The sequence below is a fragment of the Belonocnema kinseyi genome, chromosome 6 (genome assembly GCF_010883055.1).
Source record: "Belonocnema kinseyi isolate 2016_QV_RU_SX_M_011 chromosome 6, B_treatae_v1, whole genome shotgun sequence".
NCBI lineage: Eukaryota > Metazoa > Arthropoda > Insecta > Hymenoptera > Cynipidae > Belonocnema > Belonocnema kinseyi.
The window spans coordinates 47,760,721-47,774,537 of NC_046662.1; the positions used below are offsets into that span (position 1 = coordinate 47,760,721).

The 13,817-nt window shown below is 26.5% G+C and overlaps 1 protein-coding gene across 1 annotated transcript in view; it reads right to left on the bottom strand.

Moving 5' to 3' along the window:
* Positions 1 to 752: 752 nt before the first annotated feature.
* LOC117174531 overlaps positions 753 to 13,817 on the bottom strand; it is a 66,113-nt gene continuing 53,048 nt past the window's right edge. The window contains exon 5 of the mRNA XM_033363734.1: positions 753 to 4,509. Coding sequence (XP_033219625.1) covers positions 899 to 4,509 — 3,611 coding nt within the window. The 3' untranslated portion in view covers positions 753 to 898. The remainder of the gene's footprint in view (positions 4,510 to 13,817) is intronic.

Sequence of the window (13,817 nt, forward strand, 5' to 3'; positions counted from 1 at the left end):
CCTTTATTTTAGGACACTTAAAGAGTATACAAAAGGCTTCGAAATATTTTTAAAAAACTTTATAAAGATTCCTGGAAAAATTTCAAGTGATTTCAAAAAGAAATTTTTTATTCAGATTTTTGTTGACATTTCAGAAGTTTTAAGGAGCTTACAAATATTAACAAATTTGTAATATTTCCGAAAAATTATACAATATTTTTAAAATTCTAAATGTCTACAAATTTTAAATATCATGTAAACTGATTTTTTAAAATTATTTTTCGTATAAAATTATAACTTGGTTGAAACTTTTTTTCATTATTAACTGAAAATTTTTTTGGTTGAAAATTAAACTATTAAAAAAATCTTTTTTGGTTAAAATGCAACTGTTACGTTAACAATTAATTTTTTGTTGATGATGATTGAACTATTTGGTTGAAAATTCGTATTTTTCTCGCCTTCTTTATTAATTCAACTCTAATTTAAAATACAAATATTTATAAATTAAATTGTCAACTATTACAGTTTTAGTTAAAAATTAATATTTTTGGTTGAGTTTAACTATACAGTTGTATTTTTTTCTGAATGATTCTACTGTTTTTGATTTAAATGAAAATATTTTTTGGTTAAAATACTATTATAAATTTTAAAAAATCATTTTCCGTAGAATATTTAACTATTTGGTGAAAATTTTACTTTTTTATAGAAATTTTTCTTTGACGTATCTGAAATCTTCAAAAAAATGTTTGAATTTTGTCCAGCATCCGATAAAATTTTTTATTTTGTTTCAAAATTTTGTTTTGTCAAATCATATCAATTACCGAATACCTATCTCGCTATTAATGATGCTAGTAAATTTAAACAGGTTGGCATTCTTATTAAAAAAAAATTTATTATCACTAAAATCTGCATACAGAAGCTATATCTCATCATCACATTCAATACACTCATCATTTTTATTCGATTTCAAATTTTTGGTAGTTTCGTCGTTTTCAAAATTTTGTGTACTCGTTGCAAATTCGTCTTCGGCTTTAAGTACAGCTTCTTCAGTCACCAGGCCTTCAAGAACAGCCTTGGCGTATTCTTCTCGACCTTCATGAGTATCAAATGAGAATCCTAATGATGGTACAAACTCCATTTCTACGACAGTCTTCTCCGTTTCTTTTTCAACTTCTGGTTTCAAGGTTGTGGAAGCTTCACCAGGTACTCCCACAAGCTCTTTCGATTTTTTTTTCAGAAGTACTTCCCCTGTTTTAAAATCTGTGATTCTTTCTTCACTAGGCAGTTCGAATAACTTCTCCTGGTTTTGCTTCGGAAACTCAGATACGGGCTGATTCATACTTCCATAGAGTGGTTGACCAAAATGTTTCTCCAACTGTTCTAAGATTACTTCCTTCCGAAGAAAAGGATTCTCAGCAGAAGAAACTGAATTTGCTGACAAAGTGATTTTATTTCTTTTCTCCTGATTTGATGGATTACTTGTTGGTGAACTTGTTGAAGAAGGTAAAGAAGAACCTGATGTAGAACTCAAAAATGGATTTTCGAAGAATCTTGTAAATGTCTTTGATCTTGGTGGTGAAGGTTCGTTGGATGATTCGGATTTTGAAGAGGTAGAAGTTTCACTTTCTTTTTGAGAAAAAGGTCTTGGAAGTCTGTTAGCTTTCGCTAACTCAGACATCAGCTGAAGGAGACTCATTCGATGAACATCTGTTTCTAGATTCCGGATTTCTGCATTCTTCCCTGTCCTGTTGTGTGTTTTTGAACTTAATTCATAATTAACGGATTCTGTAGACGGTCCAAAATGATTTTTAAGGAAAGGATTCGCAGAGAAATCAGTTTTAGCGTCAACAGTTGATGCATCTTCATGAGCTAGTGGGAGGCTGGACTCTTCAGACTTAGCTACCTCAAAGTCTTCAAAATTTATGAACTCTTGGAAGTTTCCTTTTTCATGCTGATTGACCAATTTACCAATGAGGTCCATTCCTACCGTCTCGGGACCTTGATTTTCATTCAGAGTCAGAGTCACTTGATAAGGAGCATTGCTTTCCTCAATAGTGTCATCTATTTCAGCGATACTTGAAGAAAAATCTGGCTTCAGGGTACTATTAGTTTGATAAAGATTTAATTTTTCTTCAGACTTTGTGGCAATTTCTGCATTTTCGGAACTAGATTCTTGGTTTTGAGTATTTAATGGAGGTGTAAGTTCAGACTCTGGTGTGATGCTTTGGAATGCAGGAAATATGACCTCGTCTTCGAATTTTTCTGGTGGATTCTGACTGGGAGGCTCTAGCTCTAAAGAGATTGTTCTGTGGTTTAAAAAAGGATTATCCACTGCTGGTTCACTAGAGTTAAGAGGATCTTTATTTTCCGATATTTTCGGCTGGTTCCAGATAGCTGTCCTGATTGTGAAATCCAGATTAGGATTGTATCGTGACAGAATTTCGGCCTCGTCGTTGGTATTATTGAATTTAGGAGGCTCTTGATGAATCGATGGAACTGAGATGTTATTAATTTGGTAGTTAATGTTGTTGCTCAACTGAACAGGATCATGTTCTTCGCCCTGATTCTCTAAAGGAGGAATAATTTCAGCTTCTGGAAGATTCAATTCTGAGCTTTCTAATCTTGAGTGTCTTGAATGATTTGAGGAGTTTCGATTATTAGATCTAGCAGTTGTGCTTGGATTTTCATCATCAGATGGAGATTTTTTAATTTGAAATGTATTTCTAGTCGAACTGGGTTGGACTTGACTGTCTTTGTGATCCGAATATCGTTGGTAGGGTATTGGTGTTCGAGTGGGTTGGCTTTCTGTTGTTGAATTTTGTTCAGTGAGTTCCTCGACATTTATGTGAAATGGTTTAAAGTTTTCGAAGGGGGGTTGCAAGACTGCAGACAATCTGAAAATAGATTGCCCTTCATGTACTATAGACTCTGAAGTAGTATTGTAAGGATGAGAAGTTGTTGACATTAATAAATCATCATGTCCCTTCAGATCCTCGTGATCTATGGGGAAATTATCTGTATTCTGCTGCAGACTTGTAGTACTTCTAAATTCATCATTTATCTTCTTTTCAATCATTCCTTGATTACTCTGGTGTTCAACAATCATATCTTTATTTTGATATGAATAACTCAAAGTAGTTGCTGAAACATCTGAATTTAAATCGTAATGATCATCTGAAACTGGAATTTCTTCTGTTTTTAAAGTATACTCATCTTTAGATCCCTGATTCGAATACTCTGGTTCAAAAATCGTTGCTTCTGTAAATGTTGGATAATATTTAGCATCTTGACCATTGTTTTCGGACTCTTTGGAATCAAACGTCGAACTTCTAACAACTTCTTTAAGATTAGAAGCGTCTTTTTTGTATCCCGAATTTGCAACTTGTAAACCCTGATAGTTTTGAAATGTGGAATTTAAATTTTTGGGTTTTCTAGACCCAGTTGTCGTTTCTAGTGGAGTCTCTACTGTAGTCTCTCCTAACCTTTCAGAGGGTGATTGAGCTAATCCAATACTCTCTCTACCCTCCATTATTTCAAATCTATCCTGCTCCTCATAATAAAGTTGATCTTGATCATAAGTTTCTCTGTCATTGTAGTCATCTTCTCTTCCATTGTAGTTAACTGTAACTTTCATTACTTCTGGTTTTTTCTCAACGTATTTCTGAGAACCACGAGTAGAGTTTCTTTGACTTCTAGAATCATCTCGGAATATTGTTGCAGGGGTAGTTGTAGCCTGAGAGTTTTTTCCTTGAGCATAAAGATGAATCGAACTGTCAAAGTTTTGATCCAATTTGTTATAAGATAAGGTAGAAGACCTAAAGCTCGGTACAGTTGGTGAGTAAAATCTCCTGGTGGTAGTAGTCACAGTTGGAACAGTTGGTGCATAGGAAGGCTGAAACTCATGTTGGAAGTTGTTTACACGAAATCGATGCGAGTCCTGCTCTTTTCTGTTCGTCTTTTGTCGATCTTCATAGTCACGGTGATGATCACCAGTGATCTGATGAATTCTTACTATTGGCGAATCTGAATACATCTTTGGTGCATTGGTTTGATACTCCTGAGAAAAGAGAACGTGATCGTGAAAATCTTCTTCCTCTCTGGAATTAATTTTAGGCTTGAACTGATTTGAGTAATCATTAAAATTGGGAGAGAATTCGTGATAATCTGGGTTGTTGGATAAGTCATCATAGGTGTTGGGCAGATCATTTTCTGGTGTATCAACTTTCGTGAAGTGTACGATTTTTCCTTCTCTTTCACGTTCTTCGGGTTCAGTTGTCAATCCTCTGTCGGGTTCGAGATGAACCATGACGTAGGCCTTGCGAATCATTTCATCACCATCATCTTGATGGTAGAGATTTCTGTTGATGGCGTAGAATTTTTTGGCTGTTGAGCAGTCTACTTTATTCCACCAGTCACAGGTTAGGAATTTTTGGCTGAAGAGTGATCCAACTGGACAGAGGAAGGAGGAGACGAGTATTTCGTCGCAAACGTGGAACATCTGACAGCCTGCCTGGACATCAGCGTAGTAACCTAGGAACAGAATGAACGTGATGATTAGACACTTTCCTAAAGGATATAACTATATGAACGAATGTAGTTTTTTTTTAAACATTAAGAAGCTGCAATTAAAAAAGGAGTTGAAGGACAATTATATAAGCCTAGATGATTAACATCATTCATAGATAAAGTATGAAGATGTTGTTAAGTTTTTATGAGTCTTTACCAATATTGCGACTCTCAAGATACTTTTTGTCAAACATATCAAATGCCTTTCACAACTATCCTTTATATATGTTAGATCTAAGGGCATCGATAAAAAAAGAATTAAACGCCATCTGATTCTGTAGATTAGAGAAATCTTATTCAACCTTTGTGGCTTTTTAAACTCTCGTTTTATTTTCCGCAAAACATTTTTAATGTAAATAATATTGCAATTGTGTGGTGCGCATATATCATAAACTGAAGAAAAATAAACTTCAGAGAGAGGCAACGGAGAATACATCGCTTCCTATAGGTCGTAGGCGTGACTTGAAGCAACCTCGACTAACCTTGTTTTACGATTCTCCTAATGATTACAAAAGAAAATTGTCTGTTAGGTTGACTGGACTCAACTCCTATTTGTGCGCTAGTGCACAAAAGTTTTACACAAAAAACATTTGATTGGTAATTTTTATCGAAAATTGTACTGAAATTTGGATATAGTGATGTTTTGGTAAATTTTCACGTGCATCACTGAACAAAGAATTAAACGAAAATCTAACAAGATTTCTAAATATTTCAGAAAGATTTGACAAAGATTTGAATGATTTATGAAATATTTCAAACATTTCTCAAAGATTTCAAATATTTGTCAAAAATTTTAGAAAGATTTAAAAGATTTTACAAAGACTTTATTTATTTCATAAAAATTTCGTAGACATTTCTAAGATTGCACAAAGATCTCAATGATTTCGCAACGTTTTCAATAATTTGACATTTATTACCAAATATTTTTAAAAAGTTTCAAAAAATTTGAAGATTTCTTCTCAAAACATTTCCAAATATTTTAGAAAGTTTTCAATGATTTCGCAAAGATATCAAAGGTTTTACAAAAATTTCAATAATTTCATAAATGTTTCAAAAATATTAAAAAGATATCCAAATATTTCACAAGAATTTCAATGATTTGCTAATGATCTCAAATATTATAAAATGTTTGAAAAACGTTTGTATTATTTGACAAAGATTCCAATAATTTTCTAATGATTTCGCAAGGATTTTAAAGATTTCAAATAGAATTAAAAGATTTAACAAAAATTTTAAGATTTCAAAAATATTACCAAATAATGATAAAATAATAAAAATTTTTGTAAAGTTTTCCAAAGATTTCACAATGATTTCAATAATTTCCTCAAAATATCACAAAGCTTTTTGAGGTTTTGCAGATATTTTGGATAGATAAAAAATTTTTCACTTAATAAATATTTAAAAAGGATTCTAAATATTTTATAAAGATTTCAATTATTTCCCAAAGATTTCAAGGTTTTCACAAAGATTTGAAATATTTTGTCTACATTTCGGATCGATTAAAAATAATTAACCAAATTTGTCAATCATTTCAAAATATTATCAAATGAAAAAATATTTCAAATTTTTCGCGAAGATTTCTAAATACTTCAGAAATATTAGAGAAAGATTTGAAAGATTCCTCAAATGTTTCCAAGATTTCACAATGATTAAAAATATTTCGCAAATAACTAAAACATTTTTCATACTTTAATTATTTTATAAAAATTTACGAAATATTTCAAAGATTGCACAAAGATCTCAAGGATTTCGCAACGGTTTTAATAATTTCACATTTATTACCAAATATTTCAAAAAATTTCAAAGATTTCTTCTCAAAAATTTCCAAATATTTCAGAAAGATTTCAATGATTCTGCAAATATATCAAAGGTTTTACAAACATTTCAATCATTCCACGAATGTTTCAAAAATATTTAAAAGACATCCAAAGATTTTACAAGGATTTTTATAATTTCCTAAGGATTTCAAATATTTCTCAAAGATTTAGACAATTTTACAAATATTATAAAATAGTTTTTAAAAGTTTGTAATATTTGACAAAGATTTCAATGATATTCTAATGATTTAACAAGGATTTTAAATATTTCGAATAGATTTAAAAGATTTAACAAAAATTTCAAGGTTTTAAAAATTAATATTTTATATAAAAAAATTATAAAATATTAAAAATATTTAGTAAAGGTTTCAAAAGATTTTACAATCGTTTCAATAATTTCCTAAAGATATCACAAAGATTTATAGGTTTTGCTGAGCTTTTTGATAGATTAACAAGATTTTACAAAATAAATATTTTTTAAATATTAAAAATTTATAGAGATTCCAATGAATTCCAAAAGATTTCAAGAATTTCACAAAGATTAAAAATATTTCGTGAACATTTCGGATAGATTTAAAAGATTTAACTAAATGTGTCAATCATTTAAAAATATTATCAAATATTTATAACATATTAGAAATATTTCGTTAAGTTTTCCAAAGATTTCACAAGAAGTTCAATGATTTTCCAAAGATATCACAATGATTTCAAAAGTTTCATAAATCTTTCAAAGATATTATAAAGATTTCCATGGATTAAAAAATTCCACAAATATTATTAAATTTTTCACAAAGACTTCGATGATTTTACTAAGCTTTGAACAATTTCAAAAATATATCATATAATTCCAAAATATTTTCAACGGGTTTCAATGATTTGCCAAATAATTTAAAGATTTCGTAAAGATTTAGAATATTTCGGAAAGATTTTAAATATTTTTACAAATATTAACAAATATTTCAAAAATACTTCAAATATTTCGAGAAGATTTCATAATGATCTCGCATAGATTTGAAAGATTTCATAAAAACATAAATAATTTCACAAATTTTAAAAAAATATTTTTAATTGAAGAATTTTAAGTAGAGTGCAGATAAACTGAAAAATTTATAATTCCCAACTTTTATAAATTATGTGGCTTTCAAAGATTAAGATTTAATTCCAAAAATATGAACCTAAATTATGATTTTCAGTCCTCTAAATTAAAAAATCAATCAATCAACTTTCAAATTTTCAAAATTATATTATTTTAAGCAATTTTGATCTAGAAACATTAAAAATTAACCAATTAATTTTTTTTAACCCGAGTACTTTTTAAATTAGAAGTTAAATTATTTTAATCTCAAATGTTTCAAACATCGTTGAAAAGCTTTAAATTTTTAATTCAAAATATGGAGAAATCTAAAAATTGTTTAAAATTTTTTCTGAAGTTCTGAATAATTTTTTAAATGAATTGAACATTTCCTACGATTTTTAGAAAATCCTGAAAATTAAAAAAAATCCATAAAATCTTCCACATTCTTTTTTGGCAATTTTGGAAATATTAAAAAAATTTTAATGTTTGGTTTGACAACTGCAAAAGCCTACATTTTCCTTTAGATTAGGCTGTAGAAACTCGTACCGAAATAAGTGTTCAATCATTATTTATGCATAAAAATGCAACAAATTCACTTAAAATATTTGTTTAAAGAACAATTAAAATTATAACATTCAAAGTTTATAAATTTTTCGAAATTTAAACGATTCAAGGCTTATCAAACAATTCCTAATCATTTTTTTTACTTTTAAATATTAGGTTTTAATTTATTTGTCTTGAATGAACAGTCACATATTGCTAAATGTTAAAAAATATCCTTTGTCTTAATTTAAAATTTTTTAATTGAATGGGGTAAAGAATTAATATTTGAGTCTTATAACAATATTGAAATTGAAATTTTTTAGCCAAAAAGACGAATTTTTTGGAAGATAGTAGAATTTCTAACTAAACAATTACTTTTTAATCAAGAAAGATAAATTTTTGACCAAGAAGGATGACTTTTCTACTATTTACAATCCAAAAGGAAGAATTTTTGAAAACAGTTGAATTTCCGACCAAAAATTATGAATTTGACAAAATAGCTTAAATTTTCAAAAATAATTCGATTTTTAACAAAATAGATGAATTTTTAACCAAATAGTTTAATTTTCAAATAACAATGAAAACAATTCAATTAAATGTTTGAACTTTCAATCACAAAAATTATTTATTTTACAGCACTATTTAATTTTCAATAAAAAAAGACGAATTGTCTAAGTACAATTTTCAACAAAAAAATATAATTTTTCAACCAAAAAGTTTAATTTCTAACAAATAGTTTAATTTTCCAGAAAAAAAGATGAACTATATACAAAACAGTAGAAAAAAGAAAGGATAGATTTTCAATCAAGAAGAATTAGTTTCTACCATGAAAGACGAATTTACAACAAAATGCATTAATTTTCAACTAAAAAAGATAACTTTTAAATCAAAAAGAAGTGCTTTTTGTTAGTTTAAAGAATTTATTTTTAACCAATTATAAAACGAATTTCCACCAAGATAATAATATTTTTAACCAAACCTATGAACTTTCAACTAAAAAACAATATGAATTTTTGAAAAAGAGGACTTTTTATGAATATAGTTTCAGTTTCAGAAAAAGAATTAAACTGTCAACGAAATAATAGAATTTTTAATCAAACGAGATGGATTTCGAACCAAAATTTCATTAAAATTTTTTATTATTTGAAAATTGTTTTTAGAACTTCTATAGATGTACTAAAATAATCCAAAATTTGCTCAAATTAAAAATCCGGCAAAATTACAAATATTTTGTTAAAATCTTCCAGATACATTTTTAATTTTTCAAAGTAAAAAATCATTTTTAATTTTCGTATGAATATGAAGAAAATGTTTTTTATTCTTCTGAAACCTTTAAAAATTGTTAATGAAATGATTTCAAATTTTTAATTAATTTTATATCTTTTCGAACCTGATAAATATTCCTTCAACTAACTTAAATTGCTTCTAAGAATAATAGGTGTTCAATCTTAAATTATACATCAAAATTCTGCAATTTCACTTAAAAATTCAATTTTTTTATAAAGAGCAATTAATATTGTAACGTTCAAAGTTTAGTTTTTTGTTTATAATTACTTATTTGAAATGAACAGTTGAACATTTCTAAATATTATGCAATTCTTGTTTTGCTTGATAAAAACGTTGAAATTTTGGACTAAAACAATATTTAACATATAATAGGAGCCTTTATTTAGAAATATACTATTTTCTAAATATTTAAAAATTCAAAATAGTTTATAAAGTTATAACCAGGACCAGTGCAAATTAAAAAATCATTATAATTCATATTCAAAGTTGATCCTCAAAACATTTCTTTTCTCCAAAATTGTCGATGTCAAATATTTCTAATTTTTAAATTTTTAATACTTAAACTTCATTTAAAAATTCTTTCCATAAAAAATGAAAGTTAAAAAATTGAAATCTAAAATAGAAAATTATTTTAAAAGCAGTTTGAATAAAAATTTCAAAGTTTTTTTTCTAAAAATTTGTATAATTCCCGGTCAAAAAATAAGTTCACTGTTACTTTCCGTTCTTTCTTTTGGTTTCCTGGTGCAGCAAACTTCCTGAATTTTCAACCTTAAATTTTAGACCTCCCCCCCCCTTCCACTAATAACGCAGCTTTTGTAAAGTTTTGAATTAAAACTTAATTTTTTCAATTGAAAATTTAACTATCCCATTTTTAGTACAAAATTTGACTTTTTTAGATGAACATTGATGTACTTTGTTAAATTTAACTATTTCATAATCAATTTAAAATTTACAATTTAAAAATTGACCTATTTTGCTGCAAATTCATATACATGTTTATTTAAAAAAGCGTTTTTTTGCGAAACATTAATATTCTTGATTAAAAATGTATTTACTTTGTTGAAAATCCAACTATTTGTTGGAAAATTTATTTTTTAATAAAGAAATTTGTTTTTATTTGTTAAAAACTGAACTATTATGTTGAAAATTCTTGGTTTTTTGGTTCAAAATAATTTCCATAACTAAATATTAACAAATAGTTAAATTTCTAACCATCATGATGAATTTTCAACCAAGAGGATTATTTTTCTATGAAAAAGGCGAATTTTTAACAAAATAAATTAATTTCTAGTCACAGAAATAAATTTTTAACGAAAATGATGAATATTTCACAAAAAAATTTTAACTTAAAATATGTAATTTTTAACTAGAAAGTTAAATTTCTAACCGAAAAGATGAATTCTTAGCGAAGAAGATTAATTTTCTACCAAAATAAGACGAATTTTTAACCAAAAATGTTAATTTTCTACCAAAAAATTAACTGTTTAGAAAATACATTAATTTGCAATTAAATAGTATAATTTCCAACTAAAAAAAATGATAAAAAAATTGAATAGTTGAATTTTCAGTTTAAAAACATAATTTTCAACAGAAGCAAATGAAACTTCAACAAAGTAGTTAAATTTACAAAAAAAGAAATAGAGTAAACAGATTAATTTTACACCAAAGAAAGACGAATTTTCAAACAAAAAGATGAATTTTCAACCTAGGACATTAATTTTCTACAAAATACATGAATTTTTAAACAAATAGTTGATTTTTCAATTAAAGAAACATTACTTTTCAACCAAAAATGGAAAATTTTTATTTTCAAACGTGGCAATCATTTTAAACCAACAAACGAAGAATTTTCAACAAAAAGTTTAGTTTTTAACAAACAAAAACAGATGTTTTATCCAAAAATGAATTTTCCCTGAAATAGTTGAATTTTCAACAATAAAAATACATTTTTAATCAAGAATTTCAACGTTTTACCAATAATGACGCATTTTCAACTAAATATGTATATGAATTTTCAACAAAATACTTGAATTTTCAAAATTTAAATTTTAAATTAAAGATTAAATAGTTAAACATTCATGTGAGAAATATTTTTAAACAAACAAGACTAATTTTCAACGAAACAAATCAATTTTCAACCAAAGAAATTCATTTTTAACAAAAATGATAAATTTTTCACCCAAGAAAATTAATTTTTCAACTAATATGTTTTTCATAGAAAACATATAGATTTTAAAAAAATCTACAACTTTTGTATTGATGACTTTTTTACAAAACCTCTAAATGTCCGAAAATAATGCGAAAACCGTGTTTTCTTTTTTTTTCGTTTTTTATTTTTCATTTCCGCAAAAATAATTTTATTTTGACGAAACTCAATGAAATTATACTTTTTTATGTCATTAATATTCACAAATTTTTTTCGATTGACATATTATTTGGTTAAATTATTTGTTCCGGTCCGAAACACTTTTTTTCTAATGAAATTTGTCCTTCAGAAAATCACCGTACAGTGTTCTTTTAGGGCTACATTTTTTTTTTGACATATAATTCCTGATGAAATAAAAAATATATAGTCCCTATTCGAGAACATTGTCAGAAATGTAAAAAACTCGAAAAGTGACTTTTGCAACAATCAATTTTTAACTAAATGTTGATAATTTGTTTGAATTGTAAAATATCTTTAAAAACCGATTACTCCGATCAATTTGACGGAAAAAATACAAAAAAAACTGCATTTTATTATTTTTTATTATTTTTTTATTATTTATCTGAAGCTTCCGATCACAAAATAAAATACAGTTTTTCGTATTTTTTCCGGCAAATTTGATGAAGTAAGCAGCTTTTTAAGATATTTTACAATTTAAACAAAATATCAACATTTTTTTCCATTTTTGAGCATGTTCTCCAATAGGGACTATTTTTTTCATTTCATCAAAAAGTATATGTCGAAAAAAAAATTAAGCCCTGAAAGAACTCTGTACGATGATTTTCTGAAGGACAAATGTCATTTGAAAAAAAAGTGATTCGTACCGGAACAAATGATTATCTCGGAAACCAATTGATTTTTCTATCTATAATATTTTTTGAATATTGTGGACATGAAAAGGTATACTTTCCTTGAGTTTCGTCAATAAATTAAAATTATTTTTGCGAAAATGAAAAATAAAAAACGAAGAAAAAAAGAAAATACGGTTTTTCGAATTATTCTCAGACATTTTGAGGTCGAATTTTTCTTTTTTACAATTCTTATTAACCACGTTACCATTTTCAATTGTTCAATTGCTGTTAACAATTTTCTTTATCCAGAGTGTAATTTATCTGGACTAACAAGTTTTCGATTCATTCAGGACTTTTGGGCCCAAAAAGCTTTTTTTAAAATATTTTGTCAAATTTACAATTTTAGACTTACTATGAAAAGTTACGAAGAATAAAATTAGGAAGAAGATAACATAATTTATCAACATGTCAAAATTTTTTAAAATATAAATATTTAGAAAAAAATAACTATTTCACTGTGTGTCTAAAAGTAACTTTTTTTAGTTGAAAATTCAGGTATTTTAATGAAAATGAGTCTTTTTTAGAAGGAAATTAATCTTGTTAGGGAAATTGAACTATTTTGTTAAAATTTGGTTTTTAGGTGAAAAAATATTTTATTGAAAACTCGATTTGTGTTTGACTGAAAAGTCATTTTCTTAAATTCTAATTGAAATATTCGACATTTGGTTGAAAAATGATTTTTATAGTTTAAAGTTCAATTATTTTGTTAAAAATTAATGTATCAATGTATTTTGTTTCAGGTTAATTTTTTTGGTAAAACATTAAGGTACATAGTTAAAAATTTATTTTATTGGGTGAAAGGTACATCATTTTTATTAAACATGTATTTTTTTCGTTGAAAATTGATTTCATTTGTGGAAAATTCGTCTTGTTTTGTTTGAAAACATTTTTTTAACTAAGTGCTTAACTATTTTATGTTTGATTTACAATGGAAATTTTGAAAATTAAACTATTTTATTAAATATTTATATACTAATTTAGTGGAAGATGATTCTTTTTTGGTGAAATATTAATGTTCTTGTTAAAAATTTATTTCTTTGGTTAAAAATTCAACTATTTCTTGGAAAAATCATTTTTTGGATAAAAATTATTTTCTTGTTTGTTTGTTAAAAACTGAACTATTTTGTTGTAAATTCTTTGTTTGGTGTTTGAAAATAATTTCCATAACTAAAAATTAATATGTTCCATTTTTGGTTGAAAATGAATACTTTTTTAGTTGAAAATTCAACTATTTAGTAAATAAAAATGTATTTTATCAAAAGTTAATTTTTTTGTAGAGAATGAATGTTCGTTTTTGAAAATTCATTTTTTCGGTGAAAGATTGATCATTTTCGTTGAAAATATTTTCTTTTTGGGTAGAAACTTCAGCTTTCTGGTTACAAATTCATACATTTTCTTACAAGGAAACTATCCCAGGTGTCCCTCACCGATTTTGATGAAACTGCAATATGTTGTAGTACATCGAAAAATAAGAGACACGTATTTTTTTTTAT